The 14,812-nt window shown below is 41.1% G+C and overlaps 1 protein-coding gene and 1 pseudogene across 4 annotated transcripts in view; both read left to right on the forward strand.

Annotated features, from left to right (window-relative positions):
- Positions 1-328: 328 nt before the first annotated feature.
- Positions 329-8,879, forward strand: LOC126624334 (G-type lectin S-receptor-like serine/threonine-protein kinase RKS1; annotated as a pseudogene).
- Positions 8,880-13,107: 4,228 nt separating this feature from the next.
- Positions 13,108-14,812, forward strand: part of LOC126624319 (G-type lectin S-receptor-like serine/threonine-protein kinase RKS1) — a 31,183-nt gene continuing 29,478 nt past the window's right edge. Inside the window, exon 1 of one of the 4 annotated variants that reach the window (XM_050293384.1) lies at positions 13,108-14,701. In XM_050293384.1, coding sequence (XP_050149341.1) covers positions 13,180-14,701 — 1,522 coding nt within the window. In that variant the 5' untranslated portion in view covers positions 13,108-13,179. The remainder of the gene's footprint in view (positions 14,702-14,812) is intronic. The other 3 variants (XM_050293383.1, XM_050293381.1, XM_050293382.1) reach the window with 3 other exon arrangements.

The raw sequence follows: 14,812 nt of genomic DNA on the forward strand, positions 1-14,812 counted from the left end.
GGCAATTAAAGAACCGTCACCGAGTTAGTTGGACATCATTCAGACAATTCAACAAGACTTGAGTGGATCCCAGAATACTGACTTTAGAAATGTGGTTTTCGTCTTTTAAATACCGATTGACGAAAAATAGCACATGTTGGTAAAATTCAAAGAAGCAGGTGAGCTGTCAACACTATCATTTATGTACACAGAAAAACGAGTGCGGTCAAGTTCGTTTTGAGCTAAGGGAGGGTAGGATTCTTTGGTAGTCCGATGGCTTGGGCCTCTGATCGTCTAATTCTCTATTGCCCTCGCTGTTGCTGTGATTGTGCCAAGGGTTTGATACATGCATCTGCCAAGAAAATGTTATTGAAGGCTTTGCTTGTTGTGTCCCTCCTCTTCCCATTTTGCACATCCATTGACACCATAGAAATGGACCAACATGTAAAGGATGGTGATCTTCTGGTGTCCAAAGAAAACATCTTCGCATTAGGGTTCTTCAGCCCCAGAAACTCCAGCTCCAGGTACGTCGGAATTTGGTATGCTCAAAAAGATGAAAAAGATCAAAAGGCAGTGGTTTGGGTAGCAAACAGAAACGACCCCATCAATGATACCTCTGGTGTCCTTACTATAGACAGGTATGGGAGACTGCTTCTTTATTCTAACAATATGCAGAACATTCCTGTGTGGTCTACAAATGTGACGGTTCAAACTGCAACCACTAGTTGCAGGGCTCAGCTTTTAGATTCTGGAAATTTAGTTCTTTTCTGGGATAATAAAAGCAAAAATTTTATGTGGCAGAGTTTTGATTATCCTACAGATACTATCCTTCCGGGTATGAAACTAGGCATGAATTGGAAATTGGGGATAGAATGGGTCTTAACATCTTGGAAGTCACAAGATGACCCTGGAACAGGGGAATACACCGAAAGGCTCTATTCCAATCAGACTGCCACCGTCGAAATTTTTGTTTTTTATAAAAATTTGACTCCGCATTGGCGATCTGGTCCAGTGGACCAGTGGCGATCTCATCCAGTGGGCGTGGGTACTTATGTCAGTAATCAGGACGAAATGTATTACTCTTATAAAAACGATAGCACTTCAATAAGGGGGGTGTTGAAGGATTCTGGGTTACTGCAAAGCCTCAGGTGGAACAATGCTGATAGAGAATGGAAGGAACTATGGTCAGGGCCAAAATATCGGTGTGACCAGTATGGAGAGTGCGGTGCCAACAGCAAATGTAGCCCTGACAATATCAATTCGTTTGAGTGTGAGTGTCTGCCAGGGTATGAACCGAAGTCTGTCAATGATTGGAACATGAGAGATGGTTCGGATGGGTGTGTGAGTAAACGAGTTGCGGTATCAAAGTGTAGGAACGGAGAAGGGTTCATGAAAGTGGCACGAGTTAAAGATCCAGACACAACGAAAGCAGCATGGCTGGAAAAAGGTATTAGTGCCAAAGAGTGTGAGCAGGTATGCTTAAGCAATTGTTCTTGCACTGCATATATGGTCCTAGAATCTGAAGGGCGCAGTGATTGCTTGACATGGTATGGTGAGTTGCTGGACATTTTAGTGTACACAGAGGTAGGGCAAGATCTACATGTACGTGTGGACAAAATCGAATTAGGTACCTCTTCTTGCCATGGAAAAGTTGCATTATTAATTTTTGGAATTTGTGGAACTTACTGTACTACTGGTTTTGTTATTTTTTAATCCTCTATCCCACTCTTATGTGTAGCTGAAAATTCCAGAAATTCGAAAGGTTTTCTTAGAAGGAGGGGCATGCTGGCTATTCTGATGTTGTGTGTTCTTCTAGCATTGGTACTGATGGTTGCGTTGACCTGTTGGAGGATTAGGAAACAGAGGAAGACAAAAGGTAAGAAGTAGTCAGCGATTTTGAATTCTCGAACGGTTTCATCAAATAAAAGCACTCCACTTGTAATGCTTGTGCAGTTTGTAAATCACATCAAAGCACTGCAATTAGATAGAATCCATATGTGCGAGCTATTGAGAGTATTGAGAGACCTAAACCAGTCAGAATTTAGTTACAACAGTAAATAGTTAGTTGTGGTATTTGTGTAATTAGTTGTAGAAGATAAGGTCACTTATGTAAAGAGTCCTTGTGACTATATATATCTTTGTGTACTGTCAATTAAGATATAAAAAGGTCGTACCCAGTGCACAAGGCTCCCGCTTTACGCAGGGTCTGGGAGAGGTGAATGTCGGCTAGCCTTACCCCCATTTTATGGAGAGGCTGCTCCCAAGTCTCGAACCCGAGACCTACCGCTCATGGGCGAAGGCACTTGCCATCGCACCAAGTGCGACCTCTTACTGTCAATTAAGATATGAATGAGAAATATCTTCTTCAACATTTTCTACATGGTTTCATCGCCAAAAGCCTTCCGGCATTCGATCCTCCATTTCTTCTGCTCTACTTCTCTGATTTCTGTTCAAATTGATCAGATTTCTTCGTTGATTTGGTATTCTGATCACTGTTCTTGAGTTCTTGATTTGTCATGGTGGTTTTTGTCTACAATTTCTTTCAATTTTGAGTCGGTGATACATCTGAGTTTTCTTACAATTTCGTTGATTTGGTGATTTCTTGATCGATTTCTCTCTTTCTCGATCGATTTCTTGATCGATTTCGTGATCGATCTTGTGTTTTCTGTCTTTGATTCTTCCTTCTCTCTCGCATCTTGCGCTTGTATATCATGGCCTCCCCCTCTGACTCTTCGTCTCCGTCGCCAAACCCTAATTTCTCTGCAAATCCTCAGAACTCGTATATGTCTCTTACGATCCAAAATATTGGTAGCATGGTGCCAATCAGCTCAAACGCACCAATTACCTTCCATGGCGTGCGTTATTTGCTCCGATCTTGCGCCGATACAAACTTCTTGGCCTCGTCGACGGTACTGAGCCATGTCCGGCTCCCCTTCTCCCTGATCGCTCCCTAAATCCAGCATTTGAGCAGTGGTTTGAAAAAGATCAAAACCTCTTGATTTGGCTCAACTCGACTTTATCCGAAGATCTCATTCCCTTCACGGTAGGGGTGTCCACATCTCGAGAACTTTGGCAGAAGCTTGAACAATGCTTTGGTGGCGTCTCTGAAGCTCACATTCACCAGCTTCGTTCTCGTCTTCAATCGATTCAAAAAGGCTCTCAATCGATCATGGAATATCTACAGCAAATCAAGGAAATTTCAGATTCTCTCAATGCTGCTGGCGCCACTGTATCTGATCGTGATTTCATTGCTGCAACACTTCACGGTCTTCCTGATGAATTCGAGTCCTTTATTGACTCCATCATGCTGCGATTGTCTTCTACTTCTCTTGATGAATTGCATGGTCTGTTGCTGACCAAAGAGCTTTCCATGGCTCGTCGAAAGCACACTCTGTCCACCACTGTTACGGAGCCCTTTCAAGCATTCTCTGTTCAGTCTCAAGCACCTTTGCTCCCAATGCCTTCTTCATAGGCCTTTGCTGCATATAGTCAGCCTCTTCAATCTTCTTCTCGGTACAATTCTAATAGAGGCCGGAACAATCGTAATTTTTTCAGAGGCAATCGAAATGTCAGTAATTCACGTGGCAACTCTACTGGTACTTATCGTACAAGTCAGCCTCGTGCCTTTCATCAAGGCTCCCGATACAACCAAGGTTCTTCATCAAATCACAAGAACACCTGTCAAATATGTGGTTCCACCAGCCACGAAGCAATTGATTGCTTTGACAGGATGAACCCTGAGATCTTTGGACGGGTGCCACCATCCAAACTTGCAGCTCTTTGTGCTCACTACTCATCCAAACCATCCACATCTTGGCTATTGGATTCTGGAGCCACCTCACATATCACGAATGACATTGCAAATCTCTCTGTTGCCTCTCCTTACACTGGTGAAGACAAGGTCTATATAGGAGATGGTAAAGGTCTGCCTATTCACAATATTGGTATCTCTTCTTTAGATACATCTTATACTTCCTTTAAGTTGCGTAATGTCTTACATGTACCTGCTATGAAACACAACTTATTATCTGCCTATCAATTTTTAAAAGATAATAATTGTGCCTTGACTCTTAACCCTGATGGATCCACTGTAAAGGATCGAGTTTCTGGGAAGACGCTTTTGCGGGGACGAGTTGAAGATGGCTTCTATCCTCTTCAAGGCTCTAGTCATCCCACCTCCTCATCACCCTCGACTTTAATAAGTGTCAAAGCTCCTGTAAATATTTGGCACCGAAGATTGGGTCATCCATCTTCTTCTATTTTTCGCAAGGTTCTTTCAGGAAATAAGCTTGTCGTGCAAGGCAAACCTGTTGGTGATCTTTTCTGCTCAGATTGTGCTTTAGCTAAAAGTCACAAGCTTCCTTTTGGTTCTGCCAGTTCTACAAGTACTCACAGTCTTCAACTACTACACTGTGATATTTGGGGTCCTGCCTCCATCACTTCTCCTAGTGGCTTTAAGTACTACTTGTTGCTTGTAGATGATTACAGTAGATATAGTTGGTTATTTCCATTAAAGGCAAAATCTGATGCCTATTCTACTTTTGTTGTATTCAAACAATATGTAGAAAATCTACTTGGAAATAAAATCAAAGTTGTGCAGTCCGATTCAGGGGGTGAATTCATTGGTGCTAAGTTTGAGTCTTTTCTTCACACTCATGGTATTATTCATCGATTAACATGTCCTCACACTCCTGAACAAAATGGCTGTGCTGAAAGAAAACACCGCCATATTGTGGAAACTACCCGTACATTACTTGTTGCTTCTAATGTTCCACATCTTTATTGGGTGGAAGCTTTTTCCACGGCTGTGTATCTTATTAACAGGTTGCCAATCTCTGGCCTCTCTAAATCTCCTTGGGAATTACTCTTCTTCAAGCCACCAGATTACTCCAGACTCAAAGTCTTTGGCTGTCGATGTTTCCCGTGGCTCAAACTTTATACTCATTCCAAGCTGGACGCTAAAAGCAAAAGCTGTGTGTTTCTGGGGTACAGTTTACAGCACAAAGGTTATAGATGCCTTGATCCAGTCACTAATCGTCTCTATATTTCCAGACATGTGCAGTTTGATGAAGCAACATATCCTTTTCAGTCTTCTCCTACCATCCCTGTTCTGTCTTCAGACTCTGTTACCGCTCCCATGGATCTGCAGTTCTCCGTTCCTCAGCATACTGGTGTTCCTCCTGGACCTTTGGTTCTAGATTTGCAATCTACCTCTGATTGTTTTCCTTCAAGTCCACACGTTGGCCATACTCAAGAGTCCATTCCTCCTACTGCTGCTCCAAGTACAGATTCTCTGAATAATGCATCCGTATCTTCCCCTGCAACAACTATGTCACTGCCCCCTTCCAATACTCACCCTATGATCACTCGCTCCAAAGCTGGTATCTTCAAGCCCAAAGTTTATGCAGCTACCAAACATCATCTTCCATCTGATATTGACTTTATTCCAACTACATATCTGCAAGCCTCTAAACATGCTCATTGGAGATCTGCCATGCAAGATGAGTTTAATGCATTACAATCAACAGACACCTGGACCCTCCATCTTCCTCCTACAATGTGGTTGGCTACAAGTGGGTGTTCCGAATCAAGAAGAAACCTTATGGTACTGTTGAGCGCTTTAAAGCTCGTTTAGTTGCAAAGGGGTATCATCAGCAGGAAGGTATCGATTTTCAAGAGACCTTCAGTCCTATGGCTAAACCAGTCACCATTAGAATCCTTTTGTCCCTTGCTGTGCAGTTCAATTGGTTTCTAAATCAGTTAGACATCAGTAATGCCTTTCTTCATGGTGATTTGAAGGAAGATGTGTACATGCAGCAGCCTCCCGATTTCTCTGATCCTACTATGCCGTATCATGTCTGCAAATTAAGGAAATCCCTTTATGGTCTCAAACAAGCCCCTCGGGCTTGGTTTGACAAACTGTTTCAAGCTCTTCTTCAGCTTGGTTTTCAGCAATCTTCCTCTGATGCTTCCTTATTTGTTCTCCCTGGTCCTACTCCTGTCATGGTGCTTGTGTATGTAGATGATATATTAGTCACTGGACCTGACTCTTCCTTATGCAGTCTCTTCATTCAAAATCTCAGTGCTATTTTTCCAGTCAAGGATTTGGGTCCACTGCGCTACTTCCTGGGTTTAGAGATTCAACGATCTTCCACAGGTCTCTTTCTCCATCAAACAAAGTATTTACTTGATCTTCTCCGGAAAACTAATATGGCTGGTGCGAAGCCTTGCTGCACTCCCCTTGGCTCTAACAAATTGGATCACAGTGGTCATCTTTTCTCTAATCCAACTGAGTATCGATCCATTGTTGGTGGTTTACAGTATTTGACATGGACACGTCCCGATATTTCGTTTGCTGTGAATCAAATCTGTCAGTTCATGCATGCTCCTCGAGACCAACACATGCAAGCTGCCAAACGAATTCTTCGTTATCTCAAGGGTACTGTATCTAAAGGTCTATGGTTCAGAAAGGGTGCCACTAATCTCACAGCCTTCTCCGATGCAGACTAGGCTGGCTGTCTCTTTGATCGCCGTTCTACTAGTGGTTACAATGTCTTTCTCGGATCCAATTTTATCAGTTGGAGTGCCAAGAAACAGGCTACTGTGGCACGGTCATCCACAGAGGCGAAATACAGATCTCTAGCCCACACTGCAGCTGAACTGACTTGGATCTGTAAAATTTTTCGTGACCTTGGTTTTCCTCTCTCTCAGGCTCCCACTCTCTGGTGTGATAACATTTCAGCCATCTCTCTTGCTTCTAATCCGGTGTTTCATGCCCGAACCAAACACGTGGAGATTGACCATCATTATATTCGCGAGTTGGTCTTAGCTAATCTCATCAAGGTTCACTTTGTTTGTAGTCAGGATCAGCTCGCTGACATACACACCAAGTCTCTGTCCAAAAGTCGATTTGCTGCTCTCAAATCCAAGCTTCCTCTTGGTTCTTCAATTGATCCCAAGCTCAGCTTGAGGGGGTGTATTGAGAGACCTAAACCAGTCACAATTTAGTTACAACAGTAAATAGTTAGTTGTGGTATTTGTGTAATTAGTTGTAGAAGATAAGGTCACTTATGTAAAGAGTCTTTGTGACTATATATATCTCTGTGTACTGTCAATTAAGATATGAATGAGAAATATCTTCTTCAACATTTTCTACACGAGCTTGATGTAAAACTTATATTTCTATATCATTTGTCAATGAAAATAGAACAGTGAGAAGAAAATGCAAACAATGATTTCTTTTATTGTTAGCAGTTGAGATTGAAGAAACTAGGAGACATCCCGAATGGCAATTTTTCCATCTGAGAACGATAATTGCAGCTACAAACAACTTCTCTCCAGTCCAAAAACTTGGCCAAGGTGGTTTTGGCACTGTTTATAAGGTTAGTCCCACTTTCGAAGAGTTACAAATTTCATTACTAAAGAATAATCACAACATAATGGCTTGATAAAATAAGCGATGATTATGTGGAAGCTTAATGATAAAACTGAATAAAAACTTCAGGGTGTGTTACGAAATAATCAGAATATTGCTGTAAAAAGATTATCCAGAACTTCAGGACAAGGAGTTGAAGAATTCAAAAATGAAGTTGCGCTGATAGCGAGACTTCAACACAGGAATCTCGTGAAACTTTTAGGCTGTTGCATAAAGGGAGAAGAAAGGATGTTAGTCCTGGAATACTTGCCGAACAAAAGCTTGGACTACTTTCTTTTCGGTATGTCTATAGAGGAAAGATTCATTTGTTCACGCCATTTCTCAAACTATGAAGCATATCTTAGTCGAATATGTCACATTTATCTGCACAATTAAAGCCAAATATCTTGATGCAGATCACACAAAAAAGTCCTTGCTGGATTGGCAAAAGCGATTCGAAATCATCAATGGGGTTGCTCGTGGGGTTTTGTATCTTCACCAGGACTCAAGACTTAGGATTATTCACAGGGATCTAAAAACCAGCAATGTCCTTCTAGACGCTGAGATGAACCCAAAAATCTCAGATTTCGGCATGGCAAGAATCTTCCATGGGGACCAACTCCAGGATACGACCAACAGAGTTGTCGGAACATAGTAAGAATCGTTATAAACTCACCTTCCATTAGCTCTTTCATCTCTTACTATTCTTTGGCTGTAACGTTTTATTTTCTTTATATGCATAATACAGTGGCTATATGTCACCGGAGTATGCAGTGTTTGGGAGATTTTCGACCAAATCGGATGTTTTTAGTTTTGGGTCATATTATTGGAGATTGTAAGCGGCAAGAAAAACAACGGTTTCTATCAAGCGGATCATTTCGTAAACTTAATAGAACATGTGAGTAACATAAATTGTGCAAACAACCAACCCTTTTTATTTACTCATCCCATACATGTTTAAAATGAACTGTCAACTACAGGTTTGGCAGTTGTGGAGTGAAGACAGAGCCTTAGAAATTGTGGATTCGTCATTGGAGTCATACGCGCCCGACGAAGCCATGAGATGCATTCAGGTCGGGCTCTTGTGTGTCGAAGAAGAGTCGAAGAACAGACCATCCATGTCAGCTGTTGTTTTTATGTTGAGCGGTGAAGCATCTACTCCATCTCCTCATCAGCCCGCATTTGCCTTGAGAAGAAATTCATGCGGTGATGCTACAGTTCCATTACTTTCCAAAGGATCGTGTTCTATCAACGACGTGACAATAACTAAATTCGAAGGTCGATAACTAAATTCCGATGTCTGTGATAAAACATGTCCCTTCGGGAACTGAATCATATACGTTGAAATGAGACTTCAGTTATATAGGCTATTTCATACATTTTCAAATACCTCTTGGATGTATCTAATAATACAACTCTGTCCAGCAGTTTGTTTCCTAATCAAAACATTTTTGATATTAATTAAAAATTTAATCCGAAACTAAAATTAGTTAATATACTATTTAAAATCACACCTATTGGAGAACTTGTGTTCCTGATGTGGGACAATTGAGGCATAAAACTCCAACAGATTATTCTTTGACGATACTGATTTGACTGTCAACATCCAAAGTCTCCTTGGTTTGAGTCGTGCTTGCCAGGTGCCGGGTAAACTCTTCAGACAAGCAGCAGAAATTCCAACAAAAACATAAACATCAGCGACAATTCTTCTGTCAAATTATAAAAGAGACGGCTAAAGTCTCACTTTTAACAACATCGATATTGTTTTCAATTTTGTTACCACCTGCACAATCCGACATGTGTGAAGTTTATTACAAAATGTCACAGTATTAGTTGGAATCAAACCAACACGTGACTGTACGGGCCTACTCGTTGGCTCTGATACCATGTCAAATTATCATAGAGATGAGCCAAAGTCTCACTTCCAACAATATCGATATTGTCCTCAAATTTGAAACACAATTAAAGTCTCACTTCCAACAATATCGATATTGTGGGTCGGGGCGGGTCCAAAAATTTGAAACACAAAACGGGGTGGGTCTATGAAATTAGCGGGGAGGGGCGGGTCCAAAAATAAGAAGGAACAAGCCCCCGACCAGGCTCGTTTGTAGCGTATGAGATAATGGATTTGATTAGTGTGACACCATGGGCCTCGACTTACAAGGTTGCCCACCAAATTGGACCAAATTTAGGAGGCCCTTAAGGTCTCTAGAACCATCCTCTCAGATACGTTGAAATGAGATTTCATCGGGAACTGAATCATATACGTTGAAATGAGATTTCAGTTATATAGGCTATTTCATACACTTTCAAATACCTCTTGGATGTATCTAATAATACAGAACTCTTTCCAACAGTTATGTATCCTAATCAAAACGTTTTTAATATTAATTAAAAACTTAATCCGAAATTAAAATCAGTTAATATACTAATTAAAATTACACCTATCAACATATTATTCTTTGACGAGGTAAGAGATCCCCTTTGGATTTAATCCACTAAAACCACCGGATCAAGTGATCCAAGCCTTCCAAATTTCATCCAAAGATAAAAAATTATCATAGTTTTTAAAGAATCAAAATAGGTGAGCCTTTGGATAAAATTTAAAAGAATCGGATCACTTGATCTGGTGGCCTTGGTGGAAAGAGATCCTCCCTTTGACAAAACTGATTTGACCGTCAACATCCAAAGTCTCCTTGGTTTGAGTCGTGCTTGCCAGGTGCTGGGTAAACTCTTCAGACAAGCAGCAGAAATTCCAACAAAAACATAAACATCAGCGACAATTCTTCTGTCAAATTATAAAAGAGACGGCTAAAGTCTCACTTCTAACAACACCGGTATTGTTTTCAATTTAGTTACCACCTACACAGTCCGACATGTGTGAAGTTTTATTACAAAATGTCACAGTATTAGTTGGAATCAAACCAACAATTGACTGTACGGGCTTGCTCGTTAACTCTGATACCACGTCAAATTATCATAGAGATGAGCCAAAGTCTCACTTCCAACAATATCGATATTGTCCTCAACTTGTTAATTACCACCGGCACAGTTAAACCAGTGTGAGATTTTATCACAAAAAAACTTTGGTATTAATTGGGATTTTTCAGGCCTGACAACTCCAGTAGTTCCAGGTACGTCGGAATTTGGTATGCAAACAAACCTGAAAAAAAACAGTTGTTTTGGTGGCGTGGCAAACAAAGACAATCCTATCAACGAGAGATTTTTTAGTGTGGAGAAATTTTTAATTGTGACGGGAACACAGGTGATATACCTAGGGGTAGGCAAACGGGTCCTGGACCCGTGGGTCGAGGCGGGTCCAAAAATTCGAAACACAAAATGGGGTGGGTTTATGAAATTAACGGGGCGGGGTGGGTCCAAAAATAAGAAGAAACGAGCCCCCGACCAGGCCTGTATGTAGCATATGGGATAATGGATTTGATTAGTGTGACACCGTGGGCCTCGACTTACCAGGTTGCCCACCAAATAGGACCAGATTTAGAAGGCCCTTAAGGTCTCTGGAACCATCCTTTCAGAGCATTTTTATTTTTATATGATTTAATTAAAGGGAATTTTAACGAAAATCCCACGGTACTGTTCACTTTAATGAAAAACCACATTTTTACACTAAAAAGTCAAACATGCTACTATTCACTTTACCCTTTATTTTGTCTTTATCGTTAAAACTCAAAGTTTTCAAACCCTTTTCATTAGTTTTCCTTTAATTAAATCCCCTCATCTCAGACTCCTAGACTCCCCCACTTTCTTTCTTCATTTCTCAACTTTCTTGTTCTTTTCTCCCCCCAACCTTTTAATCGACCGTCGCGACATCACATCAGCCACCACACGAGTCACGGCATCACCTCACCATCGTTCTTAAACCTAGAAACCTTTCTGAGAGTGACTTAGTTGATTCGAATTCGACTACGTCGACATCGCACAACAACTAGCTACCAAGAGATTACGCCTCACCATCGTCTCCTAAATCTCAGGCGAAGATGGCATGTTGCAGATTGGTGAAGACGAAAATGGCTTGTTGCAGATTGGAGACGAAGATAGCTTGTTGCAGATCGGAGAAGACGGTGGGCGCGAGGCTCAAGATCGGAGAAGACGATGGGTTCAAATGATATATATGATTGTTTTGCTTTGAAAAAGGTTTTCGGATTTAGTAGGAGATACTGGAGGTTTTGGGATTTGAATTCATATGATTCATTTGGTTAATTTGTATGCATGTCAACCTTTTTGAGGCAAGTGGGTGTAGTAGGAGATACTGGAAATCCCAAAACATTCAAAATACTACTGCTTTGAGAACCATGAGTCGTTCAAATTCTTGTTGCAGATTATCCTAATGCTACTACTTCCGATTTGATCATCTAGGTTATCGACGAAGGAAGATGAACGACGAGTTAAAAAAATTGTAATCGGACCCGTGGACCTGGCCCGAATCAGCCCGTTTAGGTTCAGTTCCAAATTCAGAAATGGCATTACTCGGCCCGGCCCACCCCGTTGCATATATGATTATCAATCACAGTACGAATTCTCCTTGTAAGGCTCACTGCAAAACAAATACTAAAGAAGCCAACATATATACATACACACACATACACAGTGCAATCATATCATATTAAAAGAAAAAGTAAAACCAACTAGGTTGGCTCTGATGCCAAATGTAAACTTTAGTAAAACCTAGGGTTAATACTACAAGGTTTTGGCGACATGCACACGTGGTATTTTTGACGAACTGGTATTAGCAATGGTTCAGGATTTTACCTGAAGAAGCCATTACACAGATTGAAGCCTCTTACTTTGATCTTCTACTCAATGGAAACCTTATGTTCTCTTCTAGTAATGGATCTAGATTTTATCTCAGAAAATGGAACCAACTTTCCTTGAGCAGGGACCAAGTATATATAGACATCTACACATCTCATCATAACCACCTCCTCCCATTAAGGATAGCAGTTTGATAGCTGCAAGCATTACGCTTGTCTTCCAATCATGGGGTGTTTCTCTCCTTCATCAAGTAATCCTTATGGTCCTACGTTATAGGAGATTCAATTAACCAAGTCATTAACTCCTAACTGAACTCTAGTGTTTGATATGGATAATTAACCTTAATTATAATTAGTAAAATCCAAATAAGTTCCAACACAAAAACGATTAGAAGGCACGGATTAGAATAACCATAGATTCATGAAACAATTCATTACAATTGCAATGATCGATCATATAGCAGTAACAGCACCCTCTCCACGAGGAGGGAAAAGCAAACCATCTAACCTAGCACACCCAGTTTCCGAATTTTTCTATACCTAGTGTTGCTTTTCTTCCTTGCGTAACCAATTTAAGTTATTAGACTTGAACATTGTTAGTTGGAATTAGTAAGGGATAGTAACGAGGCAAATACTAATATAACAAAGAAAAATACCAATTCAGGTAACAGCATATATTAACGGTTGGTTCTATCGTTATCTTTGAGTCTTCTTGGTGTATGACCTACTTTCTTTGCAATGTCCTGAACTCGTTCCTACAATTGCATACTTCATTATATTCAAATTTACATATTTTATTTACGTTCGTTCTATCGTTATAATTTGTATGCATGTTTAAAATTGCTTCATCACCCTCAGATTTCGGTCAGGACATATCCAACGTAATATATGGGGATATCGGGGTTGGACGTGTCACATTATCCAAGACAATTCAACAAGACTTGAGTGGATCCCAGAATGCTGACTAGAAATGTCGTTTTCGTCTTCCAAATACCGATCGACGAAAAGTAGCACATGTTGGGTAAAATTCAAAGAAGCAGGACAGCTGTCAACACTATCATTAATGTACACGGAAAAACAAGTGCGGTCAAGTCCGATGGCTTGGGCCTCTTTGGTAGTCCGATGGCTTGCGGTCAAAATCCGATGGTTTTGAGCCAAGGGAGGGTAGGATTCTTTGGTAGTCCGATGGCTTGGGCCTCTGATCGTCTAATTCTCTATTGCCCTCGCAGTTGCTGTGATTGTGCCAAGGGTTTGATACATGCATCTGCCAAGAAAATGTTACTGAAAGCTTTGCTTGTTGTGTCCCTCCTCTTCCCATTTTGCACTTCCATTGACACCATAGAAATGGACCAACATGTAAAGGATGGTGATCTTCTGGTGTCCAAAGAAAACATCTTCGCATTAGGGTTCTTCGGCCCCAGAAACTCCAGCTCCAGGTACGTCGGAATTTGGTATGCAGAAAAAGATGAAAAAGATCAAAAGGCAGTGGTTTGGGTAGCAAACAGAAACGACCCCATCAATGATACCTCTGGTGTCCTAACTATAGACAGGTATGGGAGACTGCTTCTTTATTCTAACAATATGCAGAACATTCCTGTGTGGTCTACAAATGTGACGGTTCAAACTGCGAGCACTAGTTGCATGGCTCAGCTTTTAGATTCTGGAAATTTAGTTCTTTTCCGGGATAATAAAAGCAAAAATTTTATGTGGCAGAGTTTTGATTATCCTACAGATACTTACATTCCGGGTATGAAACTAGGCTTGAATTGGAAATTGGGGATAGAATGGGTCTTAACATCTTGGAAGTCACAAGATGACCCTGGAACAGGGGAATACACCCATGGGCTCTATTCCAATCGGACTGCCACCCCCGAATTTTTTGTTTTTTATAAAGGTTTGACTCCGCATTGGCGATCTGATCCAGTGGACGCGGGGCGATCTGATCCAGTGGTGGGTACTTTTGTCAGTAATCAGCACGAAATGTATTACTTTCTTAAAAACGATAGCACTTCAACAAGGGTGGTGTTGAAGGATTCTGGGTTACTGCAACACCTCGGGTGGAACAATGCGGATAGAGAATGGAAGGAACTATGGTCTGGGCCAAAATATCAGTGTGACCTGTATGGAGAGTGCGGTGCCAACAGCAAATGTAGCCCCGACAATATCAATTTGTTTGGGTGTGAGTGTCTGCCAGGGTATGAACCGAAGTCTGTCAATGATTGGAACATGAGAGATGGTTCGGACGGGTGTGTGAGTAAACGAGTTGCGGTATCAAAGTGTAGGAACGGAGAAGGGTTCATGAAAGTGACACGAGTTAAAGATCCAGACACAACCAAAGCAGCACGGCTGAAAAAAGGTATTAGTATCAAAGAGTGTGAGCAGGTGTGCTTAAGCAATTGTTCTTGCACTGCATATACGGTCATAGAATCTGAAGGGCGCAGTGATTGCTTGACATGGTATGGTGAGTTGCTGGACATTTTAGTGCATGCAGAGGTAGGGCAAGATCTACATGTACGTGTGGACAAAATCGAATTAGGTACCACTTCTTACCATGGAAAAGTTGCATTATAAATTTTTGGAATTTGCGGAACTTACTGTACTACTAGTTTTGTTATTTTTTAATCCTTTATCCCACTCTTATGTGTAG

The sequence above is a fragment of the Malus sylvestris genome, chromosome 5 (assembly GCF_916048215.2).
Source record: "Malus sylvestris chromosome 5, drMalSylv7.2, whole genome shotgun sequence".
NCBI classification, from domain to species: domain Eukaryota; kingdom Viridiplantae; phylum Streptophyta; class Magnoliopsida; order Rosales; family Rosaceae; genus Malus; species Malus sylvestris.